Here is a 23,474-nt window from a genome sequence, read left to right on the forward strand (position 1 = left end):
CACGTTGGAAAACAATAGCGCTCCGTCTCCAAACCGACGTTTCAAACCATCGCAAACCTCACGTCACATCACCTTGGCGGCCATCGCTCGGCGTCCCATCCGTCCGGATGTGGAGGCCCGGCTCGTTGGCTCGCCATCGTCGCCCTTTTTCAACTGATTGAAGGACGACGGGACGCCAGTGAAAGTGCGGAAGCTCAAACGCGTATTTATAGCGCGCTCCGGCAGACAGGAAATGGCGGACAAAGGAAAGGCGGAGCTATCGGCCCGGCCGGCCCGGGACGGCCCGGGACGGCGGCAGAACGGGTCGACGAGCATGGTGGACGGTCGCCGACCTTCTTCGCGTCCGAAATGCCAGCGATTGACCGTGGTGGCGGAAGCGTCGCCTTGGCGCTTTCTTTGGCTTTGCTGTGGACACTCCAGGTAAAAGACACACTTACATTTCCATAATCATAATTTCAAAAATGTTTAACCCCTTCCTTGATGCCCGAAATCTGCGTCCAACAAATATTCTGTCCGTCAAGAAGTGTTGCAGGAATAGAAAACTAAATAGATATCGATGAAATTGAAGAATGTCATGTAAAAACAAAAAGGGAAAAACCCTGACTTAAAAAAAATGAGAACTTGAGGATCATTTGAAAAAAAATAGTCAATATGCAGGTTTAAAAAAAATATTAAAAAGTTGGGGGGGAAAAGAGGAAAGTCATTTTAAAATGTCCTTTTTTCATTTCTATTTTTCCAATTTAGAAAATTGTGCAATTAATTTCCTATCTTTTAGCATTTTTTTCATATTTAATCTGTTTGGGCATCAAGGAGAGAAAAATAAATGTGTCAATCATTTTATTAGTATCTATTGTTAGGTGGGTTCATCTGTGTGGAATTTGCATGTCGAGCTTGCGTGGGTTTTCTCCGGGTACTCTGCTTTCCTCTCACATACCAAAAACATGCTAATTTGCGTGGATACTCTACATTGACCAATGAGGGAATGGGCTTTGTCTCATTATGACCTGCCATTGGCTGGCCGGCAAAGGGAGACCCTTGTGAGGATAAGCGCTTCAGAAAATGAATAATTTTCCCGCCCATCAGGCCGTGATGGCTTTGGAGGATTGCCGCGTAACCCGGACCGAGTCCACGTCCGGTTGGGATTGGGCGCGGCTAACGCTCAGCGCGGCGGGAACCAACTGCTCCTTCGCCGTGCGCCCGGCCGACGCCAACGCCACCGAAGGCGCCCCATGCGTGCCGGAGTCGGGACGGGAAGCGGACGCCAACTTCTCCGCGGACGCGTCGGAGCGCCCAAACGGAGTGTTCGCCTGCGAAGTGCATCAGTTGCGGCCGGGAAGTGCCTACGTGCTGCGCGTTGCCTCTGACGACCACCGAGAGGTGGCCAACGCCACCGTGTACACCAGTAAGTTGGCCTTAGCGCACGTGATATTGACCCAGGAGCATGAGTGTGCCTGATAGGTTTATTAATAGATATACTTTAATAAAAACAGAGAGACATCGTTGACATATTCCAGCGAGAGCCACTAACACTTAATGTCATCTGATTCAGACAATTGCATAAGCTAACCGAATAACACCATTCAGGTCAAAAAACAACTGTGATTATCGCCATCTGCCGGAATCCAAGTCAAAGCAATTTAAGAGTCCTTCACAGATCTTCATTGCCAACTCAGATCAACAGTCCTCGGCCCGGAACATGGTGTCCTGTTCGCTCAATAGTCCTGAAAACAATGAAATGTCCTCAAAGCCAGCTGCCCTGTAGCCCTATTACGCTGCTAGTTGTTTAGACCAGGAGGCGGGAACCATTTTGATCCATAGAGCTGGGAAATATCCCTTCAATTTAAATGCAAGTTCCCCGTCTAAGGTAACGTCTCGGCGCTAATTAGAAGCAGGAAGCGAGCGAGGGCTGACGGCGGGCGATAGGGCCAAGGCGTACGTACGTGCGGTGTGTTTTGGAAGGCGTCCAGAACAGAAGTTGTTGTGTTTCCACGTCTCCATTTCCCGTCCCCCCATTGTTCTTTGTCCTGTGCGTGCCATGTGGGAGTCTGGAAGCAACGCCCTCAACCTTTACACTCTTATATAAAGGTTCACCTTTTTCAATCTTTGTTTTTTGATTCTCTTGACCTTCAAATATTTTCACAAGTTCCTCAGTTCTCCGCTAGGGGCGGCAGATTAACGCCCGCCCGCCCGCCTGGGGTTGTTTGTCTCCAGGTCCGTCGGCGGCGCGAGACCTGCGCGTGGCCTCCAGGCTGAGCCACGGCCTGGGACTTTCCTGGCAGGCGGGCCCCGGCCGGACCGCCCGTTTCAGGCTGCTGGCGCGGGGCCCCTCGGGGACGCTCTTGCTGAACCGGACCTTGGAGAGCACCGCCGTCGGGGGGTCGGTGCGCGACCTGACGCCGGGCACGGCTTACGACGTCACCGTGGTGGCGGAGGCGGGCCATCTGCGCAACGACACCACCCTCCGCGCTCGAACCGGTACCAACCAGAAGGGCCCCACAAATTTACTTTATAGCTTCATTACCTATTAAAATGCTTCATGAACATATAGTAAGATCCCAGAATAAAGCCATCACCTTTGCTCCTCAGCGCCGGCCGCCGTCACCAACTTGACCGCCGTCGCAAAGGGCGCCGCCTTGCGTCTGTCGTGGCGACGGCCCGAGGGCGCCGCCGACGCCCTGCTGGTCTCCGTGAGGTCCGACGCGGACCCCGAAGCGCGGCTGACGAGCGTCCTTCCCGACGCCGTGGGGGTCACCGTGGACGGGCTAACCCCCGGCCTGGCCTACCGGGTGACGGTCGACACCCGCAGTGGAGAGCTACTCAACGCTTCCGAGATCGACGCCCGCGCAGGTGGGAGCCCCGCCCCCCGCGCCCGTCTTCCGGTCCCCTTTTCCTGACTTCGCCATCCCGGTGCAATTCCCGCTCAGCTCCCGCGCCGGCGTCTCTCCTGGCCTTGACGCCCACGCCGCCGGGAGGCCTCTTCCTGTCGTGGTCGCCCCCCGCCGGGCACTGGGACGACTACCGCCTGGTCCTGGGCGACGACTCCCGGGAAGTGGCGTCCGCCGTCCTCCCCCGCGAGGCCATGAACTTCACCTTCGTCGGGGCGGGACTGCTCCCCGGCCGGCGCTACCGGGCGACGCTGGCGGTGCGAAGCGGACCGCTGACGGCGGAAAGCGGCTGCCACGGAGCCACACGTGAGACCGGCGCTCTTTTTGCGGCACGCCACGCGCACGTAAATTGATTGGTACGTGCGTGTTCAGTGCCGGCTCGCGTGCGTGACCTTCACATTCGTCACGCGGACGAAACCTCCCTGAGCGCCACTTGGAGCCACGCCGCCTCGGGCTCCCGAGACGCTTACCTCTTGACTCTTCGCCACGGTAACCGCGCCGCCGCCGCCGCCCGAGGGGGTTGCGGTTCCTGGCTTCACGCGCGCGCCGCTTTGCGTCGGTTAAGGTGACGTCACCGCCGACACCAGGGAAGTGGAACTTCACGCGAGGGAGTGCACCTTCAACGTCCTGACGCCCGGGAGGATTTACAACATCACCGTGACGACCAGGAGCCAGAATCTCAGCGCGTCCGTCTCCGTGGAAGGACGGACAGGTGAGCCCGGCGTCTTCCGCCGAGGGAAATATCCGGCTGACGAGCGTCTCTCGCCAGTTCCCGTGGCGCTGAGCGCCATCACGCTGCGTGCCGTCGGCGTGGACGGCCTGGAGGCGGCGTGGGAGAAACCGCGCGGCGACCTCGACGCTTACGTGCTCACGCTACTCGAGGACAGGTGGCCATAATAACCGAGCGCCGAGAAGAGATGGCGAGCGTGAAACTCACCGTAATGGACGTCTTTTCCGCAGCGTTGTCGTTCGGAACCGCAGCGTTCCCGTCGGCTCCGCCTCCTCGCTCTTTTCCCGCCTGACCCCCGGCGCCCTCTACAGATTGGAGGCCGTGGCCGTCAGCGGCGGCGTGCCTTCCAAGGTCACGGGTCTGCGGGGGAGAACCGGTGAGTCCGGTGACGCCCTAAACCTCGAAAAGGCTTCTGGCGGCGACATTCCCGCGCCTTCTTCTCACCGCTTTCAGCCCCGGCGTCCGTTACCCGAATCGAGGTGGTGAACGGCGGTCGTCCCGACGCGCTGCACGTGTCCTGGCGCCCCGCGGACGGCGTGGTGGACAGCTACCTGGTCCGCCTGGAGGACGGCGGCGGCTCGCCGGTGCACACGGTGGCCGTCTCGGCCGCGGTGCCGCCCGAGTGCTCCTTCGGCTCGCTGGTGGCCGGACGCATGTACGTGGTGGTGGTGACGACCAGGAGCGGCACCCTGGAGAACGCCACCCGAGTGCACGCGCGCACACGTGAGGGCCGCCGGCCGGCGAGCGAGCGAGCGCTTCCGCTTTTGACGGCACGCAAACCCCGGTGGTCATTCGTTCGCAGAACCCGCGCCGGTGCAGAACCCGACCGCCGTGCATTCGGCCCGGGCCGACTTCCTCAAGGTGCGTGTGGCGGTCGGCGCGCTCCCGACGATCCGCCCGGCGACAGCGTCTTCCCGTCCGTCCACCAGGTGTACTGGCGTCGGGCGTCGGGCGAGGTCAGCGCCTACGTGGTGGCGCTGCGATACAACGGGAGCGTGGCGCGCCAGCAACGCGTCGCCGCCACGCGCAGCGAGTGCGACTTTGCCGCGCTGGTGCCCGGCAGGCTGTACACCGTCACCGTGGAAACGTGGAGCGGCGACCTGGTCAGCGAGGCCGCCACCGACGGACGCACGTGTGAGTGGACCGGCCCGAGGGGGTGACCACGGCCACCCGACCGACTCGGTTCCCCGAGAATCCTTTGTCGTCTTTCATCGTCGCCAGTTCCCTCGGCGGTGGCCAATCTGTCCGTCGGCGACGCCGGATCGGGCGACCTGACCGTCATCTGGAGCCCCGCCCCCGGAGACGTGGACCACTACGAGGTGCCCGAGGATCTCTTTGCCGTCTCGGCGCGTTAGCCACCTCGTTAACTAAGTGGATGTGGCGCAGGTGACGCTGTTGTTCAACGACACGCGCGCATTACCCCCGGTGACGCTAGGCAGCGATGCGCGACGACACCGATTCACGTCGTTGACGGCGGGACGCCTTTACAAAATAGTGGTGTCCACGTTCAGCGGACCCAATCAGAGGGCGCGCTTCGTGGAAGGGCGCACAGGTGCGGGGCCACCGCCCCATCTCGGCGTGGAGGTCGTACGCTCTTTCTCAATCTTTGCGCCTTTGGGTGTAGTTCCCGCCACCGTGACCGACCTCCGTCTGACGCCGCGCCGGCCCCCGAGAGACTCCGGCGGCGGGCTGGCCGTCACCTGGACGCCGGCGGTCGGCGACGTGGACGTTTACGTCATCTCGCTGACCTCTGCGGTGAGTTGAGCGACCGGGCGGGACGGGATCGGGTCGGCCACCCGGTCGTCCCTCACTTCCCATCTTCAGGGCGGCAGCGGCGGCGCGCCGGAAACTCGACTGGTCCCCAAACAAGTCTCCTCTCTGGATTTCCCAAATCTGATCCCGGGCCACGCCTACGACGTCAGCGTCCGATCGCGAAGCGGCGAGCTGACCAACGGCGTGGCGGCGGCCGGCCGCACCGGTGAGCGGGACCGCCGGGGGCCTCCCGATTGGACGTTCGTCGGCTGACCAGGGCGGCCCTTTTAGCGCCGGACGGCGTGAGCGCGTTGCAGGCGGATAAGGAGCACACGGCGAGCGGCCTGACGGTCACGTGGGAGCGCCCGGCGGGCCGTTACGACGCTTACCGGCTGCTGGCGTGCGACCCGGCTGGCGTCCCGGTGGCCAATCTCACCTTGCCGCCGCAGAGCCGCGCCCACCGCCTGGAGGGCCTGACGCCGGGCAAGTGGTACCACGTCGGGATGATCACGCTCAGCGCCGGGGTGGCGTCCGCCGAAGTGGCGGCCGAAGGACAAACCCGTGAGTGGCGCGTACCGTCCGGTGGCGTTCACCCGTCCGTCTCTGAACTCCCCCCGCCGGGCGTGCGCGTAGGTCCGTCCGCCGTTTCCAACTTGACGGCCACGTTCGCCAACACGTCCTCGCTGGGTTTCTCTTGGGACGGCTCCTACGGCCACGTGGACGTCTACGAGGTGTCGCTCTTCGCTCTGGCCGAGCGAGCGTCCCGCCACGGAGAGCGCCAAACGCACGGCGGGAACGAGGTAGAGCTCGCCGCCGATGTCAACGAGTGACGGCCATTTTGCTCGGCTTGTTTGTTTATCCTCAAATGGCAACTCAGGCGCCGGGCGAGCCGGCGGGGGTGCAGAAGTTGTCGCCGGGTGCCGACTCCTGCGTGTTTACGGGCCTACGGGCGGGAAATCTGTACCGTCTGCGCGTCATCAGCTGGAGTCGACGCTTGAGCAGCGACTCGTCCGTATTGGCCAGGACAGGTCGGTCCCGAGCGCCCCGGAGCCTCGATCCTCGGGCCTCCCGCTCACGCCGCCACATTTGCAGAACCCTCACCCGCCTGGGGGCTGGAGCTGGACAACGGCGGGCGCACGGACAGGCTGACCGCCCGCTGGCGGCACGGCGACGGAAGGCGCGGCGGCTACCAGGTGCCCGGCCACGTGCCCGGGGCGAACGCCCCATGTGGAGCTCCATTTGGAAAGCCGCGTTTTGTCCGCGTCAGGCGATCCTGTCCGACGTCTCGGGCGCCGTCCTGGGAGACGAGCCGCTGGGGGCGGAGTGTCGCTCTCACGTCTTCGCGGGGCTCGCGCCCGGCAGGCGGTACCACGTCGACGTGGTGGCGCGCAGCGGCGAGTTGAGCGCCAACGCTTCGGCCGTCGGACGCACGGGTAAGAACCCGCGTGAGAAGATGGCCCACCAGAGATTTGTTTTTTTTTTCTTGACCCGCAGTTCCGGCCCCGCCCGGGCGGCTGTCGATCGAGCGAGGCCCGGCCAATGACACGCTGGAGCTGCGCTGGGTGGGCCCCGCCTCCGGCGACTACCGCGATTTCGCCGTGGCCTGGACGCCCCCCGACCCGCTGTCCGTCATCCTCCGAGAGCCCACCGTTCGTCTGGTGGGTGGCGTGTTTCCGGGGCGACGCTACAACTTCACCGTGGCGACCCTCAGCGGGGGCGGGGCGGGAGGCGGGCCCCTCACCACCAGCCAGACCATCCAAAGAAGCGTCACCACAAGTGCGTTGGGGGCGGGTCACCCAAAATACAAAATGCCAGACGTACTTGTTGTCCTTTGTTCCGTCAGGCCCGGCGCCCTTGCGGTCCCTCCACTGCGTCCCCGCGTCGTCCTCGTCCATATCCTGTCGGTGGTCTCCCCCCGTGTCCGACTTGGATTCTTACGAGGTGGAGTGTCGGCGCCACAACGACCGAGAGCTGACGTCGGCGTCGCGCCTGGAGGGCGGCGTCACCGCCGTCACCCTGGAGCGACTGGACCCCTTCAGGAAGTACGCCGTGACCGTCAGGGCGGCGTCCCACGGGCGAACCGGCGCGCCCACCACGTGCGAGGCCGTCACCATGATCGACCGTGAGCCCCCGCGCCGGAAAATCCGCCAACGCCGACGCGTCCGTTTGACCGGATCGGCGGCCGCCCTCCTAGGTCCGCCGGCCCCGCCCCCGAGCGTTCGAGTGAGCGAGGTCACGGCGAAGGTGACGTCGTCGTCCGTCTTGTTTCGTTTCGACTGCTCGTGGTTCGGCGACGCCAATGGCGTGGTCCGGTACTTCGCCGTCATCGCGGCCCAGTCCGACGGTACTCGCCTTTGACTTCAACCATTTGACCGCCATTTTGGCCACGTTGGCACCGTTGGGCGCCAAGTCATTTGTCAATTGTCCCAAAAAGCCGATGAGCCGCTGCTCCCGGAGCAGCGCCACCCGCTGCCGTCTTACCGTCACTACATCAACAACGCCTCGGTCCGGGCCTACCAGAGTGCTTACTTCATCAATAGGTGCCCGCAAGACACCAACGCCGCGGCCAGCCAGGTGACGGGGGCGGGGCCACACCCAAGCGTACGCTCCCAAACGCGTCCGGGCGCACACTAAGACCTTGCGGTCCATGGCGTGGCCAGGTGGTGGAGGTCCACTTGGGAGCGGGCGGTGACCGACTAGGCGGAGCCTGCGACCGTTCCCGCGACGACTCCTACTTGAGCGACGGCTACGCCGACTTTTGCGACGGGCCTCTGAAGGAGAGGACGTCTTACAGGTCGGTTTCTGGCGACTGGCGGCTGGCGTTTTGGCAGGAAAGGCAGCTGAGTGTTGTTTCACGCGCAGGTTGAGCGTGCGAGCGTTCACGCGACTGTTTGACGAAAACAACCGGGAGTTTCCCGAGCCGCTGTTCAGCGACACCTACCTGTCGGCGCCCCTCAGGACGCGGGCGGGTGAGAACGGCGAGAGAGCGTGCGCGCCGGGGCCGCCCAGTGACCCGCGTTTCCCGTCAGAGCCGCTAAGGGGCGTGGTGGAGGGGCTGAGCGCCAGCGTGTTCCTGTTGGGGGTGACGGTGGCCGTGGCTTCGCTGCTTCTTTACCGATTCCGCCTCAGGAAAGTGTAAGTGTCCGTCCGAGGCGGGGGGGTCGGAGGGCTTCTCCTTACGCTTATAAATGCCTTTTGTGTCGGCCATGTTTTAGAAAGGCGCTCGGGGAGAGCCCGCTGATGAGGGTGGACTTGTGGAAGGAGGTGCCCGACGCCGGGATGTACGTGGGGGTCAGGAGGTGAGTCCGCCCGCCGAGGGAAGAAGGTGAGGGGCGTATTGACCACCGTGTCTTTTGCCCTCCGCAGCGCACGCCGTGTCAGCAGGTGGGCCACGTCGCCGCTTCTTCCGCCGTGACGTCACGCGGCTCGCTCGAACCCGTGTGTGTTTCCCAATGCCCGTGTACGCAGCCCGGTGAGAGCCGGCCATTTCGAGTCCCACGTGTCCAAGCTCCAAGCGGACGCCGGCGTCCTGATGTCCGAGGAATTCGAGGTGAGTCTCCGGACCGGGGAGCGCACCCGCCCGCCCGGGCGCTCGCTCGCTCGCTCGCTCACCGGCCGTCTCGCCGGCAGGACTTGAAGGACGTGGGGCGGAGTCAGACGGTGGAGGTGTCGCGCGTGCCGGAGAACCGCGGGAAGAACCGCTACAACAACATCCTGCCATGTGAGTCCGCAGTGGGTTTTTTGTCCGAGTCGCCGCCGTCGATGGGCGTGGCCTCAAGATGTCCGCGCCGCCCTAGACGATTCGACGCGGGTCAAGCTGTCGTGTCAGGACGACGACTCCGGCTCCGATTACATCAACGCCAGCTACATTCCCGTACGTCACGGTGGAGCGGGAAATGCCGTTAGCGGAGAGCCTTCCAGAGCCTTCCGGAGCCTTCCGGAGCCTTCTTGGGCACCGACCGGCCTGCCTTTTTTCCTCCCCCAGGGTTCCAACTCCCGCCGCGAGTACGTGGCCACGCAGGGCCCGCTGCCCGCCACCAAGGACGACTTCTGGAGGATGCTGTGGGAACAGGGCGTGCGTACCGTCGTCATGGTGACGCAGTGCGTGGAGAAAGGCCGGGTAGGTGGTCCTCCGTGGCCGGGACGTCTCCACCACGTGACCTTTCCGACCCCCGCGCAGGTCAAGTGCGACCAGTACTGGCCCGCCCACCGGGAGGCGCTGTTTTACGGCGAGCTGGCGGTCCAGACCACGTCGGAGTCGGTCCTCCCCGAGTGGACCGTCCGCGACTTCCGGGTCTCCTCGGTGAGAGCGGCCGTCAAACCCCCATCCCCCCGAGCGATCTACCGCTTTCCACCTCCTCACCGTCGCCCCCCCGCAGGAGAGCGGAGGCGCTCGCGCGGTGCGGCACTTCCACTTCACCGTGTGGCCCGATCACGGCGTCCCCGAAAGCACGCACTCGCTCGTGCAGTTCGTCAGGACCGTCCGGGACTTCGCCGACCGCTCGGCCGGCGCCGGGCCCACCGTGGTGCACTGCAGGTCAGCCGGAAGCGTGGGCGTCCCGTCCCGTCCCGTCCCGTCCGAAGCAGAAGGGTGGCGGCGAAGGAGGGCTCCTTAATTGGCTTTGCCCCGATCGATTTAGCGCCGGCGTGGGTCGCACGGGCACCTTCATCGCGCTGGACCGCCTCCTGCAGCAGCTGGACGCCAAAGGCGGCGTGGACGTGTACGGTTGCGTCTTTGACCTGCGCCTCCACCGCCAGCACATGGTCCAAACGGAGGTGAGCCCCAACCGCCCCCGCCCCGCCCCGCCTCGCCACCGGGCGTGACGGCGTGCGTGTGTTCCCGCCGCAGGGTCAGTACGCCTTCCTGCACCAGTGCGTGCGCGACGTCCTGAGAGCACGCAAACACCAGAGCGACGACGCCATCTACGAGAACTTCAACCCGGATTTGTGCCGCGGTGAGGAAGCGGCTCGGGCCTCGCCATCCGTCGGCATTCCCCGCCCCCTGACGCCCCTCCCTCTCCCTTTTCAGAGCTGATCCAGTCGGGACGCTGACGAGCGGGACGGCGAGCAAAGAAAGCCCAGGAGTTTTTTTTTTTTATATGTATTTGGCTTCACTTGGATATTTAAAGTAATACTAGAACATTACAATTAGTGACACGTTTTTTACTGACAGCCTTTATAAGCTAAAAAGCACTTGTGCGTAGGAATGTTTTTATCTTAGAGCCACAAAATGAAGGGAAATGGTTGTTGTTCCTCTTCAATACATTTATTATGCTCATCCGCCGTCAATTATTTCATGAATTTCACCATTTTAGCCTTTTTCTAGGCTGAAAAGGCCTCGTAGGTCACCGGGTCGAAAGGTCGACGAGCCGCCGCGTGCTCCATCGTCTTCCATTGTGCGCCAGAAAAAAAAAAGGACGGACGGATGTAGGAATTTAAAAGCTTCTTGAAAGGTGCCGGTAGTCCGCTGGGACAGGCTCTAGCACCCCCCGCGACCCTTGTGAGGATAGGCGGTTCCGAAAATGAATGAATGAATACTAATCTCGGACAAATAATAGCTGGACTGTAATAGGAGGTGTTTATGTCTCCCTCTGGGGGATGCTGGAGGAAATGCACGAACAGAGTTGGCAGTGATTTTATTCAACCGAGAATGAACATTTGAACAAATACGGCACGTTTTCTGTCACACACACATACACACACACAGTCACACACACGCACACGCGCACGCGCACACACGCTCAACGAGTTTTGGCTTTTTCACAACCATTTGGCAGCTTGTTAGTTGGAGGAATCAATGTTTAAAGGGACAGGTCACGGGACCGGATGTGACCGGAACGGGCGGACCGGGCGGACCGGGCGGGACGCTACGGGGTTCCAAACATGCGTGTCGCGTCTCAAACGGGAGCACGGAGAACATGCACACCAGTCCAAAGACGACTCTGAAGAGGGAGGAAAAGGCCCGCTTTTGTGTGTTTTTGCAAAACTGTCAATGGGAAAATAGTTCCCGGCTGGAATTGTTGTCCATCCAATGTTTTTTTTTCTCCTTAAAAGGTCAGTCCGTTGGTTTTTTTTCTCTCTCAATTTTGCTGTTGTTGAAAATATCCTCCAAGTTTGATCAGGATGAAAAGATATTCCACCTCCGTCTTCTCGAAGGGAGACTTTATCATCTGCTTTTGGTCCCTCCTTTATTTTATTGAGAAAATATACTCCTTGGTTGGAAATTTTTAGGGCGCCTTCCGGTTTCGGCAATATTTTTATGGTGAAAATATACTCCGCGTTTATCATCAGCTGTTTTTTTTCTTACCCCAGCAGCACCTTTAATTCTGAAAAGTAAGTGCTAGGTGTTGACGTGCGGGAAGAGGAAGTGTACTTCAAGGAGCAGGAAAAGAGTGGGAAATCCGGGAACCCGCCTTTTCGTGCCTTGTATGGCTTTTTAAGAGGATTCTTTTTTTTTGTCTTCTTTTTGTTCAGCGACGACGACGACGAGGCTCCTCCTCTTCGGCTTCCTCGACGCCGGCCGGCCGCCGATTGTCTCAAAGGCACACAGGTCCGGAGGGGGCGGGGCGTGCAGCAGGTGAGGGTTCAAGGGTCAACGGCTCTGTGGGCAAAAGACACATCATGACGTCATTTTGTGCATTCTACACGGCTGCCAAATACGAGCAAAACTAGCGCATTTTCTATCAAAAGTCATGTTTTCTCTTTGCCAAATCCGATTTTCCGCCGTTTGCCAAAAATCCAAAGTGGACTCGCCGCGTATACGTTGCGGAGGCGCGTGTTGTTGTTTTGGCCCCTCCCCCGTCCATCTTCCTAGAAGTTAATCCGCGGCGTTGCGGCAGATGGCGGCGAGCGAGCGAGCGTGCGCGGGGCCCGCCGCCAGCGCGCTAGTTATGAATGATTGCACGCTCGCGGGCATTAAGTTGGGATCACTTTAATCCAGCGCAGCATATGCAAGGCCCGCTGGGACAAATCCAGCGTGACCCGCACGCCGCCGCGTTTACCGCTTGCCTTTCGCGCCCGCCAGCGCCCGCAAAATAACTCGCTTAGTCCCGAGTCACCAAAGAAGGATTTGGGCGGCGCGGACGTGGAAAGCCTCGCTAATGCTCTATCCGCCCGCCGCTATCTGCGCTGCAGCCAAAAACGTTCTTAGATAGGCGATGACCTCCTCGCCTCCGAATCAGGCTAACCCTAAACGCTTAGGGTTAGGGCCTGATGTAGTGGTTCTTAACCTGGGTTGGATGGAACCCTAGGTGAGTTGGCGGTTAGGGTTAGGTAGTCCTAACCCAAAGCGTTAGGGTTAGTTAGCCTGGTTCGGAGGGGAGGTCATGGCCTATCTAAGAATGGTGTGGCTCGTGCTCAGATAGCGGCGGATGGAGAATAAGCAAGGCTTTCTACGTCTGTTAGGGTTAGGACATGACCCTAACCGTGAGGGCCTAACCCTAACTCTTCTGCTTCCAACGTCATCTACAGTCCGTCACGTGGAAGTGACCGGGAAAATGCCCCAAAATCCACAGGAAGTGACATGGAAATGACCCAAAATCAACAGGAAGTGACCTGGAAATGGCCCAAACGAGAAAGTCCCTCAAAATCAACAGGACATGATCCAACGTTTACAGGAAGTGACCTGTAAGTAGCCCAAAATGAGAAGTAAGTGGCACAAAATTGCCACGCCGACAATGTTAGGCGTCCAATTGACTTAAACTGACTTTCTCATCCTTCAGTGCCACAAATGTAGCTTTAGCATGTCGTGGGCATGAATGCGGCCCGCCATTTAAAGGCTTTTCATTTCATTTTCAATAGCCTCACATTTGGACGTCGAGCGGCGACAACAGCATGGCGCCACTCGGGGTCACGGCGCCGCCGCCGCCGAGGCCATTACGCGCCCGTGCTAAAAGGCGACGGGAAAAAAAGGATCAAGGGAGCGGAAAAGGAGGACACAAAGCGGCGAGGACGTTATCTAAGTTTCCGCATGAGCGCTCGCCGTGTGCCAGTGGGCGCCACCGCGCCACGTGACGCTCGCTAATTAGACGTATAATCAGCGCGTGGCTTCCGGTTTGGTCGCGCGCGAGGGCTCGGCGACCAATCGCGGCGAGACGCCGCCGGGCCGAAGCCTCGGCTTACGTAAGCGCGGCGGCCATTTCGCGACGCGACCCCGAGCTCGGGTGACGTCGGCGAGCCGTGATGTCACGCCACGCTGACATCATCAAAAGGCGTTTGTCCTCGGTTCTCTGGTTTTGTTTTTTTTTCGTCGTCCCCCTCGCCGCAGCGAGGTTGCAGCTGAGGACCGCCGCCGCGTGTCGGCGTGTGCACGTCTCTTATGTAACTTCCGCCTCCTCGTGGCGTGGTCTCCATGGCTTCTGGCGCGAGACCAGCTCAGGACTGGAGAACAAAGCTCCGGTCCGCTTATGGATGGGACGCCGAGCGGCGAGAATGATTGGACGCCGAACCCAGATAGGGCCTCCATGCTCGTGCGCTGGCCTCCACGCATTTCCATGAATGGCGTGCGCGGCGCGAAGATTATGGAAATAAAGTGAGGGATTAAAGCCCGAGCAGTTTAAGCGTCGGCGGCAAAACGAGACGTCGACGGCTCGACAGCTCGACAGCTTTGAGCAGATATTTTTAAGTTTTCTAATCTCCGTACGCCGCTCAACGCCAGGCCTCGGAGGACGCTTTTGGGGCGTCGAGGGTGGCGAGTCCGACACGTGACCGCGTCGCCGTGGCTCCATCTGTCACGTTGGCGTTCGTCGGGGTGGGGGGGGGAGAGGGGGGGCGGGCGTGAAAGCCGTGAGGCCGGTCGTCGTGGCGACGCGGCAATTACGCCGTGAATCGACATGAAAGTAATCAAAGAGGCGAGAGTCGGGCCGGGGCGTCCCGTTCCGCTCGGCCGCGTCCAGATGCCGCGGCGCCGTGGGCCACGGAAGAGGTTACGCAAGCGAATGGGCGAAGGTGACCGGCGAAGACTAAATGACGGAAAGCGGCTCGGCGTTCGGCGTTCACTGACCTGCTACGAGTCGACGCGGAGGAGGCGGCCTATCCGGAGCAAACCTGAGAAAGGGTGGGAGGGGCCAGGGTTAGGTCATCAAAGTTGGCGGTACGGGGGGCCAGACCCCCAACCCTACAAGTCGGTTTCCCGCGTGTCCAAGCAGAAGGCGTAGAGCGAGGATTTGAAGTCCAAGCCGCCGTCGGCTTTGGCGTCGGGGCGGGCCGACGGCGAGTCGGGGGCGTGGCCCGGCGCCGCCTTGGCCTCGGCCGGCTCGTCCTTGAGCGACGACTGGTCCTGGTCGGTCTCGCGGTGGTAGAAGTAGTTGAAGTTGGAGACGATGACGGGCACGGGCAGTGCGATGGTCAGCACGCCGGCGATGGCGCACAGCGAGCCCACGATCTTGCCGCCCACGGTGACGGGGCGCATGTCGCCGTAGCCCACGGTGGTCATGGTGACCACGGCCCACCAGAAGGCGTCGGGGATGCTGGAGAAGTGCGACTCGGGCTCGTCGGCCTCGGCGAAGAAGACGGCGCTGGAGAAGAGGATGACGCCGATGAAGAGGAAGAAGATGAGCAGGCCCAGCTCGCGCATGCTGGCCTTGAGCGTCTGGCCCAGGATCTGCAGGCCCTTGGAGTGGCGCGACAGCTTGAAGATGCGGAAGACGCGCACCAGCCGGATGACGCGCAGGATGGCCAGCGACATGGCCTGCTGGCCGTTGGGGTGCTCCTGGCCCTGCTCGGCCAGCTCCGTGCCCAGCGTGATGAAGTAGGGCATGATGGACATGATGTCGATGATGTTCATCACCGTCTTGGAGAACTCCGACTTGCTGGGGCAGGCGAAGAAGCGCACAAAGAGCTCGAAGGTGAACCAGATCACGCAGGTGGTCTCGATGATGAAGAAGGGGTCGCTGAAGGTCAGCGAGGGCCGGGCCGCCGTGCCGTTGTCGGGGCGCCCGCCGGCCGCCGGCAGCTCGCGCTCGTCACGGAACTCGGGTATGGTCTCCAGGCAGAAGGTGATGATGGAGATGGTGATCACCAGCACCGACACGATGGCGATGCCGCGGGCCGGGCTGGAGCTCTCGGGGTACTCGAAGATCAGCCACACCTGCCCCCAGGAAGAAAAAAAAGCACGCTCTTTAACCACGGACGTGCGGTTCGCTGACTGCGACGACGGCGTTAGCGTCGGCCATTTTTGGGCATCACAACGGCTCTTTTCAAACGGCTCTTTTCAGACGGCTCTTTTCAGACGGGTCTTTTCAGATGGCTCTTTTCAGACGGCTCTTCTCAAACTCCTCTTTTCATATGGCTCTTTTCAAACGGCTCTTTTACAAACAAGCGACGGCGTGACGTTCGAACGAGCGAGCATTCGAACGAGCGAGGATTCAAATGAGCGATGAATTGAACGAGCGAGGATTCAAACGAGCGAGGATTCAAACGAGCGAGGATTCGAACGAGCGAGGATTGGACATTTGCGCTCTACCGATACACCAGTCAAATTGTAGGCAAAAACGGCGGGGCGGTTCAGGGACCAACCTGCTTCTGGAACTCGTTCCTGGGCAGCGGCTTCTCCTCCTCCTTGATGAAGCCCTCGTCCTCGCGGAAGCGCTCCATGGCCTCCTCGCCCAGCTGGTAGAAGCGGATCTCGTCGGCGAACACGTCGATGGAGACGTTGACCGGCCGGCGGATCTTGCCGCCCGACTGGTAGAAGTAGAGGATGCCGTCGAAGCTGGGCCGGTTGCGGTCGAAGAAGTACTCGTTGCGCAGCGGGTCGAAGTACTTGATCCTTTTGGCCGGGTCGCCCAGGAGCGTGTCGGGGAACTGGTTGAGCGTGCCCAGCTGCGTCTCGTAGCGCAGGCCGGCGATGTTGATCAGCACGCGTTCGCTGCTGTCCGAGTCCAGGTCCAGGTCCAGGAGCTCGTCGTCGAACACGTGCGGGCTGTGGTCGGCGCGCATCAGTGCGTCCATGGCGTTCTCGCTGCTGCTCAGCGCGCTGTTCATGTCGTTGATCCTCCAGGCGGGCGGCGGCGGTGGCGGTGGCGACGATGACGGCGGCGGACGCGGAGGCGGGTTCGCCGGAGGCTGAGGCTGAGGATGCGAATGGCGCTGGCGATGAGGATGAGGAGGAGCGTTCACTTCCTTGCCCAAGTCGTCCACCAGCGCCGAGCGCAGCGGTGGAGGCGGCGGCGTCGTCGCCGGCGGCGGCTGCTCTCCATTGCTGGCGCCGCCGTTCTCTTGCAGGCTGACCAGAGCCACCTCCATGCCACTTTCTCAGGCGCACTTGTTGATGAAGCCAGCCGCCAGCATCCCTCCACGCGGCCCTGCCCTGGCAGCGAGTGCGCCTACAATGAGCGGACGCCACGGGAACGCCGTCTCTCCGCCCCCTAACGCATCAACTCCCCCCTGCCCACCCCGACCCTCAGCCTCCTTTCAAAGGAGCGACCTGCCCCCGCCCGACCGCTCTCCATTCGCTCCCCGTCTTTTCTTTCTCTCTCTCTCTCTCTCTCTCTCTCTTTCTTTTTTTAAATCAACAAACATGTCAACACAATAACCGTCATTCATTTGAACGCGAATGGAGGAAAAAAAAGTGATTCACTTATGCAAATGGCGCCCGCTGACATCCTCTTCATCTTACATAAGATGACCAGCGCGCGCGCGCACACACGCGCATCGCCCGGGTGTCTTTGCGCTCGTGCTCGCTTTGGGCTCCTTTGATGGGATTTTTTTTTTTTACCTCCGATGAACTCGCTTGAGGAAATTCTCACTGCCGTTTGACCGCGCTGGCCCTTTAAGAGCGACCATCCTTAAACTTACACTGGACACACACATGCACAGTGACCTATTTAAAAGGTTACTTTCTTCACCCCGCGGTGGGATTAAGAAAACAAAGCATGGATGCTATATTTAGCTCCTTTTCCTTATCTAATGCAGCGGCCTGATCATGATCAGCAACCCCCTGGATTAACTAACTCTCCTGTTATGCCCACCCCCCAACACACACTCACACACACACACACACACACACACACACCATAATAACAACAACATGAGTAGTAGGTGGCCCTCGAGCTGTAGCATCCACACAAAGGAGGATCCCATTAGATTTTTTTTAAACACACATTGCAAATGCACGCACGTGCGTGCGCGTGCGTGCACGGTATATGCCTTTGTGTGTATTTTAGTACCGGAGGGCAGTGTGACACAAGACCGCCTTTAATTTGGGTTGACGGGCGGTTCAGGTCCAGTCAGAAATCGCACACTTGACATGACATCATCCGAAAAAGTTTGTTTTTCTTTTTTTTTTCCATCAGGGTGATTGGACGCCAGGGAAGTCGCAGTCGATGTACACTCGCTTTCGGTATTCCCCGAGCATCCCTGATCGGCGCCGTGCCGAGTCTTGGCGGAACCCGGCTAGGATGGAGGTGGTCACCATGGCAACAGGTAAGCGCCAACAACCACCGCACGGCATCACCTGAGGGCCACTGCCGCATGCGCTGTAAGATTGTTAAGTGCAAAAAAAGGCCGCCGAAGGCGCCCGTCGACCGCGCGCGTGCTCTTAAAGCGACAGCCCGCGCCGGTCAAGATGGTGGACAAATGTCCGCTCGTCTCTCCGCAATTGGCGCCCCCTGCTTTTTGAGCAGAAAGCCAGAAATAAAAGGCCCGGCGGCGCGTAGCCGCTAGTTTAGCACGTGCTGCGTGTGTGCTGGATGAGCGCTCGAGCGGAAAATGCCACAGCCAATCGGCGGCCGGCGCTCCTCACAAGATGCGACCCCCCAATCGGAGTGTGCGTAGGCCCCGAGGAAGATTTGGCAAGCACGCACACGCACGCTCGAGAGGCCGAGTGGCCTCTCGCTCGCCGTCCCTTTACGTTTCGTCCCCGTCGCGTCTTCTCGTCGCCATATTGCGGAGGCGTCCTATCGTCTTGTCACGTGAATTGCCTTTTTCAATTCTTATATATTGCAGTGGCCTTCAAGGCCTTCTCTGCTGGTCTAAGAAATATCTGAATCATATATAATATTTTGTCCATCAATACTTATGAAATAATTCCAAATGGTCTATTAGCTTCCTTTCATTGCTTTTCCCCCTGGTTGCACTGCTTCCAGATGTGTCTTTTCATATTGAAGCATTTAACCAATCACATTTCAGCCATTATTTGTTGCCAGGGTCAGAAATCTGCCTCAAGGCCTTCACAATCAGTTCTGCAGGCTCTGCTGCATTAAACAAGCGTCGATAAGACTGTTGCTTTAACCAATCAGATTGAGTTGAAATCACCCCCTGGCCCGGTTGTAATGTCTGAAAAGCTACAGTATTTGTATTTAATCAATAAATACTGCTAGGAAGAGGATTTTACCCCATTTTAGTGCAAACGTATTGACGTTCATCGCTGTCTTTTTCCCGGGGAAATGATACTCCGGGCTCAATGTGTAACACCAGTTGTCCTTTCCATGCCAAGTTAGCGTAGCGCCAGTAGCCATCGCTGCACCCAGACTAAATTGAAATCAATCCCACGCATGTCCACACCAAAGCCAGGTCAGTGAACCACTACACCACCGGGTTGCCCCCGGCACTGAATTCAGATGATGATAATTACTTTTAATAATTCTATTGGATTCTATTCAATTTTTATAATTCCGGGTTTACATTGTAAGCACGTTTGTACACTATTGGGTCAAAATTTGTTTTGGGGGGGGCTAAAATTGTACAACATGAAAGACCTACATTTGTATTTAAGCGTGTATTTGATTAACATAAATAATATATTCAAGTGGCAGCAGGGGGACGAGTGGTTAACAAGTTTGCCTCACAGTTCCGGGGTCAAAGGTTCGATCCTGTGTGTCCTCACGCTGTGCACTCCAGTTGGCTGGCCACTGTCGACCGGGATAGGCTCCAGCACCCCTTATGACCCTTGTGACGACAAGCGCTAGGTTCCCCCAAGGCCCAAAATATAGTCACATGGTAACATTTTGCTAGTTTACGGCGTCTGACTTTGGGCTTTTCCGCCTACCCCCCCCCTCTCCCGGCAGGGTGCGTCGCCGTGGCAACACGCCCGTGGGCCGGCGCGGCGTGCCGCCAGGCGGCGCCGTCGTCATCCTGTCGTATGTCCTTTTCTTCACGCGACCTTGGAGTTGACGCGTCACGCAAATGAGACGGCCGGGGCGGGCGGGGCTACGCAAATGAACGTCACACATAAGTCAGAGTACAAGAAGCACGTGAATTTTTCATGGGAGAATAAGACACCTCACTTTCCAGCTCCAGGTTCTGATTGCTTCTGTAATGGCTCTTTAGTTTAGGCCGGTCCGAACGGGAAGTGAAAAAGTCACAGGAAAATATCTCCCTCCGCTCAACCAATTTGTTTTTTTCACCCCCATTTTTAACGTTGCTAACGTTAGCATGTGAATAAATATTCTTGCTTTTGTTTATGGGGAAACATATATGTTGGGGTTATTCTGGGATATTATTATCATACCTGTCAACCTCTGCCGATAACTGCCCTTATAAATGATTATGATTCCCCTTACAAACCCCCAAACAACCTTACAAACACCGTACGACTCGTACGGTGTTTGTAAGGTTTTTGGGGGGGTTTGTAAGGGGAATCATAATCATTTATAAGGGCAGTTATCGGCAGAGGTTGACAGGTATGCATTTTGGCATTTCTGGCTGGCAAAATATGACAAGACACTGGTCAATGGCCTTAAATAAGTTAAATGAGTTGAATTTTCAAAGGGATGAGTAGCTTCTTGCACAACTACGCTACAAGGCGCCGCCATCTTGCCACCTAAGTGTTTGCGTTACGCTAGCTTAGCGAGGCCTTGGTTTTGGGCCAGAACGGACCTCGGCTTTTCCGCCTTTGCGATGATTCCGACCACGTTAGCCGGGCGCCGCCTTTCCAATGAGGTGGCGCTAAGAATAGCCGAGGCGCACTTTTCAAGGACGAACGGGCCGCGCTCTTTTCCACGCGCGCCCCGGCGGCTAAAAATAGTCGTGACCGACGAGGGGCTCCGTTATATAAGCGCCCTGCGCCTTGGTGAATGGGGGGTGTCCTCATCCTCGTCCTGGCCACAGCTGCTGCTTAAAACGCGGTCCTCGTCGGAACGTGTGGGAACGAGCTGACATTTTGTTCTTCCCCGCACGTACCGGGATGCCGCATGGTGACGCGCAAATTCATCTTTAGCGCTCGTTAGCGCCCGATGGCTATTAAAATTCGACCTTCCCGTTGGGATTCAATTGAACGCTTGTCGTTTGGCTGGACGCGGTTCCCGTCCCGCCAGGTCAAAGGTCGGCGTCGGCTAGAGCCGGGCCGGGTCGCCGTGGAAACGCCGCTCGGAACGGAGGCGGCGGCGGCGGTGGTGGCGGGGGTCTGCCGTTGCCATGGCAACACAGCCAACGTTGACTGGGCCGACGACGAGCTCTCCTTTTTTTCTCTCCATCCCGGGCGGGCGGTCTGGTCTCTCGCTCTTTCCCTTTCCCGTCCGTCTCTCTCATGTTGTCCCTCACCTGTCCGTCTCCCCCCATCTCACCCCCTCAATTGTTTTTGGGTCTCGCTTGCTTTGTCCTTTGCTCTTTTTCTGCCCATCTCCCTCCATTTTTCTCCCGCTGTTTGCCTTCTCTCCCTCTCTGTCTGTCTGTTGTTGTTTTTGTCTCTCCTTCTCTCTCTCTTTCTCTCTCTCCCTCTCTCTCTTTTTGGATGGCGCCAAAAGCGTGTCTGCATTGCGTCGAACCCCCCCACCTCCCCTCTCCCTGCTCCTCCTCCTCCTCCTCCTCCTCCTCCTCCTCCTCCCGCTCTCGGTCATACCACAGTATGCTTCCGATGAGCCCAACCGGAGCCACGTCGGGCTGAGGGATCGGGTCCTTCTTCTTCTTCTACGTCTCGGGGTCGCCAGGCTCCGGCCGATCCGAGGAGGGAGGCCAGGACCAGGACAGGAAGCGCGGTGCGGGCGGACGGGCGGGCGGTCGGGCGGGCGGGCGCCATGGGGCGCCGTCATTGGCCGGCGCCCACGGGAGCGGGAAGGCGACACCTCGACGACGGCGAGCCATGAATATTTCATCCGGCGGATAGACGAGCGTGGCGTCCGAGCGAGCGTGAAGGCGAAGATGGAGGCTCAGTAGGAGCCCGCCGCCGGGACCCCGCGTTTCCCACACGGCACCTCCAGGGGGGGGGGCACCTTCCTCCTCCTCCTCCTCCTCCTCCTCCTCCCCTTCCTTCCCCGTCCCCCGGTACCCCCGCCCCCCCGATCCCCCTCCGCCGGCAGGATGACGGTGGCGTGCGGCGACAACGCGGACGAGTGCGCCACCCTGCCGGGCCACCCGCAGGACGAGGAGTGCGACGGGCACGAGTGCTGCGAGCGCGTGGTCATCAACGTGTCGGGGCTGCGCTTCGAGACCCGTCTGAAGACCCTGGCGCACTTCCCGGACACGCTGCTGGGGAACCCCAAGAAGCGGATGCGCTACTTCGACCCGCTGCGCAACGAGTACTTCTTCGACCGCAACCGACCCAGCTTCGACGCCATCCTCTACTACTACCAGTCGGGCGGGCGGCTGAGGCGGCCGGTCAACGTGCCCCTGGACATGTTCTCGGAGGAGATCAAGTTCTACGAGCTGGGCGCCGAGGCCATGGAGAAGTTCCGCGAGGACGAGGGCTTCATCCGCGAGGAGGAGCGCCCGCTGCCCGACAAGGAGTTCCAGCGGCAGATCTGGCTCCTCTTCGAGCACCCGGAGAGCTCGGGCCCGGCGCGGGGCATCGCCATCGTTTCCGTCATGGTCATCCTCATCTCCATCGTCATCTTCTGCCTGGAGACGCTGCCCGAGCTGAAGGAGGACGCGGGCGAGCGGCGGCGGGCGGCGGCGGCGGCGGCCGGCAACGGCACGGCCTTCCACCGCACCGACATCCTGAGCGACCCCTTCTTCATGGTGGAGACCCTCTGTATCATCTGGTTCTCCTTCGAGCTGCTGGTGCGCTTCTTCGCCTGCCCCAGCAAGCCGGCCTTCTTCCGAGACATGATGAACTCCATCGACGTGGTGGCCATCATCCCGTACTTCATCACGCTGGGCACCGAGCTGGCCGACGACCCCGAGGCCGAGGCCGAGGGCGGCGGCGGCGGCGGCGGCGGTGGCGGGGGCGGCATGGGCGGGGGCGGCGGCGAGCAGGCCACCTCGCTGGCCATCCTGCGCGTGATCCGGCTGGTGCGCGTCTTCCGCATCTTCAAGCTGTCGCGCCACTCCAAGGGCCTGCAGATCCTGGGCCAGACGCTCAAGGCCAGCATGCGCGAGCTGGGCCTGCTCATCTTCTTCCTCTTCATCGGCGTCATCCTCTTCTCCAGCGCCGTCTACTTCGCCGAGGCCGAGGAGAAGGAGTCCTTCTTCACCAGCATCCCCGACGCCTTCTGGTGGGCGGTGGTGTCCATGACCACGGTGGGCTACGGCGACATGTATCCCGTCACCATCGGCGGCAAGATCGTGGGCTCGCTGTGCGCCATCGCCGGCGTGCTGACCATCGCGCTGCCCGTGCCCGTCATCGTCTCCAACTTCAACTACTTCTACCACCGCGAGACCGACGGCGAGGAGCAGGCGCAGCTGCTGCAGGTGGGCCGGCGAGACTCGGACGAGGCGTCGCGCCGCGACGACGCCTCCTCGCTGCTCAGCAAGTCCGACTACGCCGACAACAGCATCGACAACTTCCGCGAGGCCAACCTGCGCACCGCCAACTGCGCGCCGCCGCCGCCGTCCGCCGGACACAACTGCGTCAACACCCCCAAGATGCTGACGGACGTCTGAAGGGGGGCGCCGGAGCGCTTCCTCCGGCCGCTCGTCTCCGTTCTTGGCTTCGGACTTTGGATTTGATTGGGAAGAAAGGCGCATGTGAAAATAGCACTCGTTTAGGACACGTTTCAAATGAATTGGCCGACCGTTCGCTCCTATTTTTGTATTTTATTTTTGATAAATGCGGGATCGAATGGCTCGTCGGGAGCAATTATTCCATTTTGGGTGAAGGGGGGAAAACAAGCATAGCATTACGACTGGAGTCCATTAGCCACGGAAGCTAACTCTCGGATCGAAAAGCACAACGACGGGCAAACCGAAACCACGAACGCTTGGAAATCGGCGTGGCGGCGCCGCTAAATATGGAA

The 23,474-nt window shown here is 59.9% G+C and overlaps 3 protein-coding genes across 3 annotated transcripts; 2 read left to right on the top strand and 1 right to left on the bottom strand.

Moving 5' to 3' along the window:
• Nucleotides 1–229: 229 nt before the first annotated feature.
• Nucleotides 230–10,645, top strand: ptprb (protein tyrosine phosphatase receptor type b). The gene is made up of 39 exons (XM_077594126.1): nt 230–420; nt 1,084–1,402; nt 2,212–2,475; nt 2,587–2,847; nt 2,925–3,191; nt 3,258–3,374; nt 3,451–3,597; nt 3,655–3,772; nt 3,846–3,991; nt 4,069–4,338; nt 4,418–4,476; nt 4,545–4,749; nt 4,837–4,934; nt 5,002–5,167; nt 5,240–5,370; nt 5,440–5,593; nt 5,659–5,928; nt 6,001–6,167; nt 6,245–6,395; nt 6,460–6,560; nt 6,635–6,800; nt 6,862–7,143; nt 7,211–7,489; nt 7,562–7,711; nt 7,802–7,941; nt 8,028–8,161; nt 8,230–8,336; nt 8,397–8,502; nt 8,583–8,666; nt 8,734–8,751; nt 8,836–8,917; nt 8,998–9,088; nt 9,165–9,241; nt 9,353–9,487; nt 9,548–9,670; nt 9,747–9,904; nt 10,008–10,143; nt 10,217–10,322; nt 10,397–10,645. The coding sequence occupies exons 1-39, from the start codon at nt 349–351 to the stop codon at nt 10,417–10,419; spliced, it is 5,880 nt and encodes a 1,959-aa protein (XP_077450252.1). The 5' UTR covers nt 230–348; the 3' UTR covers nt 10,420–10,645.
• A 343-nt stretch (nt 10,646–10,988) lies between these two features.
• LOC144069058 (potassium voltage-gated channel subfamily A member 1) lies at nt 10,989–16,748 on the bottom strand. Its single transcript, XM_077594120.1, has 3 exons — nt 15,883–16,748; nt 14,369–15,454; nt 10,989–11,968 (listed from the first exon to the last, which is right to left on the bottom strand). Exons 1-2 carry the CDS (start codon nt 16,606–16,608, stop codon nt 14,483–14,485), a joined length of 1,698 nt encoding a protein of 565 aa, XP_077450246.1. The 5' UTR covers nt 16,609–16,748; the 3' UTR covers nt 10,989–11,968; nt 14,369–14,482.
• Nucleotides 16,749–19,933: 3,185 nt separating this feature from the next.
• On the top strand, nt 19,934–23,271 carry LOC144069059 (potassium voltage-gated channel subfamily A member 1-like). The gene has a single exon (XM_077594123.1). It carries the CDS (start codon nt 21,601–21,603, stop codon nt 23,119–23,121), a length of 1,521 nt encoding a protein of 506 aa, XP_077450249.1. The 5' UTR covers nt 19,934–21,600; the 3' UTR covers nt 23,122–23,271.
• Nucleotides 23,272–23,474: the final 203 nt, after the last annotated feature.

The sequence above is a fragment of the Stigmatopora argus genome, chromosome 23 (genome assembly GCF_051989625.1).
Source record: "Stigmatopora argus isolate UIUO_Sarg chromosome 23, RoL_Sarg_1.0, whole genome shotgun sequence".
In the NCBI taxonomy this organism is placed as follows: domain Eukaryota; kingdom Metazoa; phylum Chordata; class Actinopteri; order Syngnathiformes; family Syngnathidae; genus Stigmatopora; species Stigmatopora argus.

Excerpts from the sequence above, each read along its gene's own strand:
- ptprb (XM_077594126.1), top strand. The coding sequence starts at position 349 with ATGCCAGCGATTGACCGTGGTGGCGGAAGCGTCGCCTTGGCGCTTTCT. Across the intron at positions 3,192-3,257 it reads CGGCTGCCACGGAGCCACAC|TGCCGGCTCGCGTGCGTGAC; the intron begins GTGAGACCGGCG and ends GTGCGTGTTCAG. Across the intron at positions 9,242-9,352 it reads TCAACGCCAGCTACATTCCC|GGTTCCAACTCCCGCCGCGA; the intron begins GTACGTCACGGT and ends TTCCTCCCCCAG.
- LOC144069058 (XM_077594120.1), bottom strand. The coding sequence starts at position 16,608 with ATGGAGGTGGCTCTGGTCAGCCTGCAAGAGAACGGCGGCGCCAGCAAT. Across the intron at positions 15,455-15,882 it reads GGAACGAGTTCCAGAAGCAG|GTGTGGCTGATCTTCGAGTA; the intron begins GTTGGTCCCTGA and ends TCCTGGGGGCAG.
- LOC144069059 (XM_077594123.1), top strand. The coding sequence starts at position 21,601 with ATGACGGTGGCGTGCGGCGACAACGCGGACGAGTGCGCCACCCTGCCG.